This window comes from Zerene cesonia, chromosome 18, assembly GCF_012273895.1.
Source record: "Zerene cesonia ecotype Mississippi chromosome 18, Zerene_cesonia_1.1, whole genome shotgun sequence".
Lineage (NCBI taxonomy): Eukaryota > Metazoa > Arthropoda > Insecta > Lepidoptera > Pieridae > Zerene > Zerene cesonia.
The window spans coordinates 4,132,682-4,143,005 of record NC_052119.1 but is presented as its reverse complement, the minus strand read 5'-3'; the positions used below and the strand labels follow the sequence as shown (position 1 = coordinate 4,143,005).

Genomic DNA, 10,324 nt, shown 5'->3' with positions numbered 1-10,324 from the left:
AGACGCAATTTTAATCTCGCCTGCATACCGATGAATTGAATAAACGGTTAATAATTATAACTAGCATACGTTATATTTTTATTGTGGGAGTTGATCATGCTTTGGCACGAATTGGGCCAGCTTGCACCGGGTAAGGTACCTTCACAGGAGATCCGGGTGAAATAGTAGCATTCATACGCGTATAGCGTTTGTTCAGGTGAGTAGAAAGCCAGAGGCCAATATCCTTTTTCTCACTCTTCCCATTCCATTTCCTTAAAATCTTGCCATGCACTTGCAAAGACCCTACCTCTGAGGTAGGGTCTTTGCATAAACTCATGGTCGGTGGTGGTCGCAAGTTTTATAGCGCTAAAATGCGTATAAAATTTCTGGAAATTCGATTACTGAGGAAAGATGTAGGCTCACGGGTGGACTAATGATCGTAGTTCTCAATATTTCTCTATTATATGTCATTGCTTAAAAAAATAATTGCAGTTGTGAATCAGATAATAAACAGGATATACTTAGATTGTCTTCATTCATTATATTATGAGCAACAAGTATTGGGACGTAATAACTAATCCATATATTAAAAAACTATTCTGCGTATCCTTTCTACATTAGCCTACAAATACGCTTGAGATTTCAAATTTCAGTCTTAAGAAATAAGACTAAAGCGGGTAGGAGTGGATTTTTTATCAAAGTAACAAATTACAAAATGTGTAATTATTGATACTGTGGAATTCTAATTTTCATTACAGTATTGTCGTAATAATTGCAGCTTGGTAATTTAATTCCTACTTCCGTTTATGTATTTCCAGTGAAAGGGATGTGTAAAATCAAACACAAAATAATTTAACAATTCGTTTATTAATAACATCAACAGGGTGAAATAATAATTATTACCTATGAAAAAAACAAATTGAAATCTGACTTTAATAAATTCTCTCATTAATAATTACTTTCAGTGATATAGTTATTCTAAATTGCAAATCTAAAACTAAATATTAGTATGGAATTCCTATTATTGGGTGAAAGTTATATGATATGGATTGTTTCATTATACATAGTTATTTGTTTGTTTTTTAGACGCTATTATTATTTCAGATTTGTTGACTTGAGGTAATTTAAATGTGAAACTAACATTTTAGACCTCATTGTGTATTGGAGACTAATAGAGTGATAAGAAAAAAAAGAGTGGAAATTATTAAATGTTCTTCTAGGAAAAAGTGATCAGGTTAAAGATTTTTCTGCTTATCATTTATGTCTACCTAATACTCTCAATTTGCAAGTTATTGTCAAATCAAAATTATATACAATAACACCATCATATCAATGTCATCGAATACTTGTTATCTTGTTACAAATTAACAAGATTAATTTATATTATTAAATTATTCAATCATCCGGGAATTCTCATTACACATTATAAATTATATTACATGAAAATTATAAAACTTTTAGCAATGCTCTAATGCAATAAACAGATTTATATCATAATAAATTAAATCAATTTAAAATCTTTTTCTGCTGTATTTAATTAAAGAAGTAAAATTATAGCAAAATCAATATAATAATGATGTATCACATAAATATATTTTTTTTATATTTGCGATAATCATATTATCTTAATAGCTTAAAGAATTAAGATTTTAATGACAAGATTGCAATTTACGAATTATTTTGAAAATAGTGATTATCTGCGATTGCATTAGACTCATTTCCAAAAATACCTTTTCCATGTTTCGGTGGGACAAAATGATAAGCTAAAATATTTACAATAGATTATTTACATACGACATTATAATTTTCAAACAATAAATAATTTAAAATCATTTCAACATCTACATTAAACACCTTATCGTCATCCTTGAAGTCATCTTGGTTTTTAAAGTTGCCCCACCGCTTTATATTAAAATAATATATTATTAAATGTTAAAATCACAGTTTTAAGCGGTCATTTAGAGCGTGGTTTCAGCACGCATTAGGGCCCGCGATGTACTGACTAGCATCGAGTCCACTGTCGAACTCTCCTCACGAAAAATAAAGACGCACTGCATTTGTGAACGTCCTTCGGCACATAGGGCATTTATCAGTCGACAAAGCGCATTTTGCACAAGCCACTACGTGACCGCAGGGCACGAAACACACGTTCCTCTCTTCGGCGAAACATATCTTACATAATTTCGAATCTTCCACGGGGGTTTCTTCTTTTTCCGTGGTCGAATTCGTATTATTTGCAGGAGGAGCTACGACGCCATTTGACGAATCTTTTTCTTTGGGTGCCGTGGTTGTTGCCGCTTCAGAAGCTACCTTCTGAACATATTCGCGGCCCTTTACTAATTGAACATAGGCACATCGCGAAAACCAACGTGCATGCTGTTCCCATGGTACATCGTCATTTTCCCAGTCTTTTAAACCGCCATCGCAATAGAAACACTTAGTTTTATCACCCTGTCCCGTATAAAAGAAACCCGCTTCAGCCAGTTCTTCGGGTTTTTGACGCATACTTCTAGGCCAATCAGCAAAGGTACGTAATCGAGCAGCTTCTGAGACATAACGTGAGTGCACGGGCCCGGGCATTTTAACCGGAGTCGTCGTGGGCGGGGCTCGCACTCCGCACTCATCGCGGCCAACAGTCACCGGTGTATCGAGGGGCACATTACCAGCTCCCGCTTGACGTCTCAGGAACGGACATTGCGGCGCCCATCGCTGATGGTCTTTAGCTGGATCGTCACCATCGACCCACCTCATTATCTCCACCTTACAAAAAGCACAGCGCACTTCATCCCCGCGACCAAGATAATAGAAACCATTTCTTGCAAGAAGTTCCGGCGACAGGAAAGAAACTGGCCATTTATCGAAAGTTTTCAAACGCTCTTCTTCCCGGAGCATGTCCGGTGCATCTGGATAGAAGCTTAATGGATCGCGGTTGTCAATTTTATCGGCCGAAGCGGATGGGGATACGGATGTTGGCGATGTGGATGGAGAACTCGGATTTGATTCGCATCCTGGAGTAGGCAGCACCAACTGCCCCACGAGCGATCGCCTCTTAAGCAGTTGGCTCACCATTTGTGTTGTCAATGGTGACGCTGCATTTGTGGCCACTGTAAAGAAGGAAAGATACTTTTAGATTTCTAAGTATGAGGTCTTAATATAGCATTTCATCTTATTTAGATGTGTGATAATAATATTCATTTAAAATAAAATAAAAAAGTATAAATTTAATAAAATAAAAATTAATTGATTAAATGACTGATGTAATCTATTTCATATTTCGTCCATATTATTCACCGATAACATTAATGATTATCTTCTAGTTACGAAGTCACTATTGCTACATAGAAAATTAGACGAAGAGCTTAGAGCAAGTGTTCAAATACAGTTTCACATAACAACAAGTTCGCGGCGGCCGGGCTGGCTTCGTCATCGACATTCCATTCCCACTCCCTCGCCCTCCGTTCCGCTGGCCTTCCCGTCGTGCACTCAGTGCGCATGCACTCGGCTCGTACAATCAATTTTTTATCTCAAATATAAAAGGCCTACGTTTACACATACTTCTATAGCGTACAAAGACATTTTATGCGTAAAAACGTATGTGGCAAGGGAAAGGTGTGGAGTGATTTCTTTGCACCCCGATGGGGATTTTTTAGACTATCTAGACTATCGTTACTTTCAATGCCAATAAATACGCAATATTTGGTACATACACCAAATTAAGCTTAATGAATGCAGCAGACTTTTGAAATGTATAAGAAAGGTCGTTTGTAAGTTCACAATAAGCATGACATAGACTTCAGTCAGTTCTGGTTAGATGTACATTTCATTTGATAATTAACATAAGATCATTTCGATATATTTGGCTCCTACAATTTATTTAAAGTGTGATGAATGTCCATGTACCCAATTATTATATCAAGAGACTATCTATTAACTAGTAAATAAATGCCCAGTTGGAACGTAATGGCTGGCAAACGTAAACCGATCGATATATTTACCATTTCTGTGCTTGTTATCCACTAGAATAGGCATATTGGAAGATTTTTAGTATTGTAATTAACACAAATTTCACGTTACACTCAAATCACACATTGCAACCAAAATTAACACTAATAAAACTGCTGTATTTTGTTTTTTTTTCGTAATTCGTTAATGGCGGACGAATGGACTCGGGCATCGTACGTGGAGTGCGGAGTGCTGCATTGGGTATCGCAACTTTGACTTCCCCTCTACGCATGCGTGCGTACAATACGGAGGGTTCGAATTCGCCTACGTGGGGTGCCTTGTACCGACTACAGCTGTGTGGGGTCCCCTAACTGTTACAGTTTCATAGGTACTTCAAAATTTATGCGAAAATTCTTTGTTGTATGGCCAATTTAAATGATACAAAACTGTGGAATATGTAAATTAATAAATAGTAGTAATGTTTAATGTTCCCTTCTAACATCATGACATTGTATCGAAATTTCGGGAAATAAGATATAGAATAAGATTCGGTTGTATGAGTATAGATATTAATATTATGGATTTTATATACGATTGCAATTATAGTAGTTATGACCATCGTTGATATTAAATGTGTACTAAATGAACTTGCGCAACGCGTGAGATTGACATTTTGACAGACGATAAAAAAGTGACCAGCGTAGAATGGGACACGTCTATAACCACACATTCATCTATCTATACGCTACGATAAACAAGTGAAGTACGAAGGGCCGACGCGGGAGATGTAGTTCTCAATCAGGCAAGCGTCTGGGGCGACGTTGCCGCACCGCCCCCCGCCGACCGGATTTCATTCATATTTGAGATGCGACGTTGCCGTCTTCAGCGGAAACCGCGACCACACAGCGTAAAAAAGGGCCTTTGGAATGTGGCTGCACTGCTGGGCGGGTCTAAGCAGTACCGAATAAAAAGTGATGGCGTGGAATGCGGACAGTACTTAGTACGTGGTGTGTACATCTTAATAAAGCTATAAATATAAACTGACAGATTTGAATGCATATGCAAGTTACTATTACTAATTTTATTTGTGGTATACCATGGATGATGAAGCTGGCACAGTAATTTATGAATTGGAAAAGTTACAGTATTTGACACTAATGTTTTCAATTGCTTTACAAATAATTATATTGAAAGAATGTTGCTTCATGAAAATAGAAACAGTGGCCAATTATATGCTAATTCATTAGTATCGCAGAATATATGCTCTTGACGTGATACTTACACACTAAAATAAGACAAAGACCAAAGGAGAAACAAAAATAAAAGTACTGTAAGTTCCAAGGTCCAAGACGTATGCCGCTAAGAGCAAATGAAATTCAGCATTGTGCTTAAGAGAGCGGCGAGAGGCGGCGCCGGCACGAATCCGAGAGGTGGGGGACGGGGCGGTGTTTTCATGCCTATGGGTGGTCGACGCTCGGCTTTCAAATTCCAATGGATTGCCTGTAGCGCCTACGCTGTACCAATACCACACCACACCATAATTAAATTCAAGAATGCATACGTATACGCATAGAGAACATATCTCACGCCTTAAAAGAAGAAACAGAGATGACCAAATACCTATTTTATAAAGTAGATATTCATGGCTTGAATGAAATCTTAATGAATAGGATATGAATGGGAACAGTCAATGTCGACCGTGCTCCTATACAAACAATGTTTGTCATCATAAAAGCTTTGAAAATAAACTAAACGAGGCGGCCCGGAAACGCTATGGATATGAACATCCGCCAGATGGGAAGCGTTGATATTAGACGCAGTTTAAAGAATGAATGAGCGATGGCAGCCGCGTGGTTTTATAATAATAGAAAATGATGATGGGAAAATTCCGGAGCTCGAAATTGGATAATGTCGGATGATCTTGCAATAAGATGAGAGCGCTAATGTAGAAAGCCGCTAGCGCCGCCAACGACAAGGCGGTCCGTATAATGATACTCCCACGAATAGAGCCTCGGGCCGACTGCATTCCACGATTAGTTTCCTAGGCATGTTCCCACAGCATAGAACTACATTGTTCCTACTATCATTTAATAATTTACTAGACGACGTCATATGATCAGGAAATTAAGATGAACTTTTGATATCACTCTAAAGAACTGGTGAGGTATATTTTAGACATTTGAATAGAAGTTTAGCTATAATGTTACATAGATATGTACATTTAGAACCAATAGTATATACAATCGGAAATTATATAAGCAAATAATTATAAGTTTATTACTATTGTTATTGAGTTGAAAGTATTTGGGTTTTACATACTAATTAAATGCATATGTTCATAAACCTGACAATGTTACAAACACAGTTTTCAATATAACATACAATAAAAAATTTAATGAGCTCTCATTAGTCCATAATCATGCATAATTAAATTGATCTGCCAATCATCTGCCAATAGATGGCGCTAGCTGTTCAGTTAAAATTTATAACTCATTAAAATTCATACATAGTACTTGATACTTTCATTACTTTAACGTACAATGAATATTCTGGAAACAATACAACTGTTCATCTTTTAGAAAATTCACTACTTGTTACTTTTTTCAACATTTTACTGACTAAAGTAATCGAAATTAAAATACACAATAACATGACATAAAAATTTTTAGTTAAGAAAAGTGGCCATTTATAAAAAAAATATTATGAACCTGGGATCAATAGATTATCAGTTATGTAAAAACACTAAAATAATTTAGTAATTTGACATCAAACTATTGCCAGATTGGTACAGCATATAGTGTTTTTATATTCAAGTGATGAGGTCATAGTACAATCAAATTGGCTAGCATGAGGCCCATTTGGGTAGAGTAACAAATACAAGGCCACATAATCCTATGAAAAAATTCATATGAACAAAATACTATTCAGGATTTTTTATGTAAATAGATAAATACATTTATTCAATAACTGTTTTCAAGAATTGACTTACAGATACCTTATCAATAATTGATGATAAGATGACCATTTTCGAAGAACAAGCATAATGCTATATTGTAATCAGTAAGTACTCAGAATTTATTTTAATCAGAGACAGACAGAGAATATTGGATTGTTTGTTTGGTATAAGGACAATCTAAAATGAGGCCTTATATTGAGTACATTGACTATCAGTACTTGCTCATATTGTTTTAATTTACTTAAGTAGATATTAAAATATTTAACTTGTTAAAAAAGTAAAAAACATTTCAAAATATTTGATGATTATACAAAGTACAAGTTTGATACTATTTAATTTACTCAAATAATTAAGTTGTTCTGTGCCAGCGAGTTGATATGTAATCAATATGTAATAAATAAATTAGTATCCTAAAATATATACAGATGGCGCTGCCAGTATATGCAATAGCAATACATACGAGCAAGAGAGGAAACAATGGTATTGTTCATATGGTTAATTTATAAATTGTGGCTAAATTAAGTTATTTTGTTATTTAATACCCCAATCAAATTAAATCGAGACTGGTTAATGATAAACAATTATTCAATTCAATAATTTTAATATTGGTTATTTATGTTTTTAATGACGAATTTAAACTAGTTACAGCAATAATAATATTAACCCAATCTATAATCTTTAAAATGTCATTGGAGACACCAGCAAAGGACATACTGACAGCTAACTTTCACAAATCAAACAGCTGTTATTGATCCATAGTGAACAAGATTGAAACAATCAAGCGACAAGACTATTATTTGAAATTGCTTACATTATAGTTAAACTATGTTAATATTAGTACACATACTAAACGTCACAAGTAATAAAATGTACTGAAAGAAAAACAACACGTAGCTATGAGGTTATAAGAGAACAATTGTTGACGTAACCTCCTTCTAACCCAAAATGTGTTTACGTCCTCGCATTTATACTTATTTAAATAACGTCTATAACAGGAAACCTTGTTATAATATGACGTCGTCGCGTTCCCAAATGGTAACGTCTGGCATAAGTGAATAGGTTATGTAAGGAAAAATATTCACCTTTTATAGAATCCATTTGTAATCCTAGATATTTCACTACAAATTTAAAACACATTAACATCCAATCCTAATCAATAATTGTCTTCACTTTCACTTCAATTAAATAAACCGATAAATTAAACAACACTATTCTATATCCACGAGCGCGAATCTCGCAACTGTCGGTACTCGGTGGAGTCGAGCGGGTGGCGCTCCGAACACTCCGATATAATGTGCGTCACACGCTGACGTTCAGAAACTGTCCCTACTACACTGATCGCCGAGCGGCGAACGAAGACTGTAGTCGTAGCGTGTACTTGTAGTGTACCGCGTGGTTGGTCGATCGGGAATAATGTGAAACTTGTCTGTCGGTCGCTTGAGTCTTGCTATCAGCGCGGGCCCGTTTGAAATGACATGGATATAATTTAATCACACACACATACCACATAATAATATATCGCTCATCTGATATTATGGAACTATCAGCTGATGATTATTGAAACAAACAAGTTATTTGTTTTAATAATGTATACTTAGAAATTTAATTTCGCATAAATATGGCTTTATTATGAGAACATGATGGGTATTTTAAAATTAAATACTACGGTTGCTAATTTAAAATTGTTCACTATTATTCGATTTAAAAATCATGAAATATTATTTTTATTAGTCATACTTAATTCGTCAAACAATTCAAAGAAAACTTACTGAACGAAGGCCCTGCTTCTTGATTAATTTCATTTTCCTCTGAATTACTTCGTGAAGATTCTTCCATTCGTCTGAAATAATGATTTTATTTGTTAATTGCAAATCATAATGTGCAAAGATTTAAAAATGTTAATTATTCGTAATTGTACTCTCAATTCTCAATGTGTTTCATTTGGATTATAAATATTTGACGTTGAAAAATTATTTTATAATGGAATATGCAACAGTTGACAACATATTAGTATACTACGTCATCCGTCATAGGATAAATAAATTCACCTGTATCTGAACCGACGAACACTGCACTGTTGTCGCGGATAGTAGGTGTACTGAGATACGACGATAAATTGTTACGTAAAATGTATGTACTTATCGGTTTTGTTTACACAATACGCTTAGTAGATATAATCATCAGTTGAATAAAAGGGTTTTATGAATACATATAATATTTATCAGCTATGAAGGCTTCTTAGAATTTTATCTAATAGTCGGTTTACACCATAAACGTACGCTACAAATAAATCAAAATGGTTCTTGCAAATTTGCCTATTCATAGCACTGCACTCTAGGTATATGATAGCTAATGACACATTGTCATCATTATCTTATTGCTGGTGCTTATGCAATGTTTAAAAATATAACAGAGCATGGCAGAAGACCGTGTGAAAAATTGTAAAAAAATATAAGCGCTATATCTTTGCTAAGGTAGCACGTGCATTGTACATTCCATTAAGCTAATTTTGATCATAAAATACAAGAGTAATGCGGCATTAGGAGCAGATGTTAAGATACCTTCTGTTGTAGCGATAAAGATAGAAAAAAATATTATGTAAGGTAAAGTTTGGCGTACAACGAACGCAGGTGCGAACGCAGCTTGCTCGTGCGCGGGTGTAACCACAGCTGCCATTCCACGTGCTCTAACAGCTGTCGAAATCATCCCTCATCCAAATATGGACAATGAAATCAACACAAAATTCCAAAACGCAATGGTCGGAAATAAGAAAACGAACTACTTCACAATAAAAAAATAATAAAGACAAAACTTACTTCATGAACCGCCTAGAAATTGTCAAGTTTATAGCCACACCGGGGAAATTTTATACCTAGTATAAATACTATTGTAAAAAACTAGAAATTAAAACTATTATTTGAAGTACTTGGTGTTTGAACATAAGTACTGAAGCTGTTGTTTTCCCATGTACTTATGACTTCGAAATGATACTGCTAGCAAGTATATGGACGTTGTGATCAATCTATAATTCTGCGCCCACTGCAGCAAGCGGCGTAGGTTGAATGCGAGAAAATCGATTTACCTATTACGCCGTAAAATACAAAGTTTCCTTAAATGATGTTTACAAAAATTACCAACGTATAAGTTTACGTTTCATGATTCATAAATGTTAACTTTTATAAAAGGTATAAAACAAATATTTAGCAATTGACAAGGCTTAATTCTAAGCTTTTAGTGCTTATAGCTTCAATAAGATTAAGATTGTAAAGACACAATTTACAAGTGCGTTAGGTACATTTTAACTTGAAATTTATACATGACAAACACACGCATAGTTTTAATGAATGAACCGACCTAAACAAGGACTGGTTAGGCAGCGTTCCCACTACGCCGGACCGGTAGATCTGCCGAAAAACGGACGCCGGACAGAGTGTTCACATTAGATCG

The 10,324-nt window shown here is 35.1% G+C and overlaps 1 protein-coding gene across 5 annotated transcripts in view; it reads right to left on the bottom strand.

The window, feature by feature from the left end:
• Nucleotides 1-912: 912 nt before the first annotated feature.
• LOC119833834 (baculoviral IAP repeat-containing protein 3-like) overlaps nt 913-10,324 on the bottom strand; it is an 11,068-nt gene continuing 1,656 nt past the window's right edge. The window contains exons 1-3 of one of the 5 annotated variants that reach the window (XM_038358031.1): nt 9,694-9,849; nt 8,647-8,717; nt 913-3,083 (exon numbers count right to left, since the gene is read on the bottom strand). In XM_038358031.1, the coding sequence (XP_038213959.1) occupies nt 2,011-3,083; nt 8,647-8,717; nt 9,694-9,698 (1,149 nt within the window). In that variant the 5' untranslated portion in view covers nt 9,699-9,849 and the 3' untranslated portion in view covers nt 913-2,010. Of the gene's footprint in view, nt 3,084-3,974; nt 4,118-7,959; nt 8,301-8,646; nt 8,718-8,925; nt 8,989-9,693; nt 9,850-10,324 lie in introns of those variants that run through there. The other 4 variants (XM_038358035.1, XM_038358032.1, XM_038358033.1 and 1 more) reach the window with 4 other exon arrangements.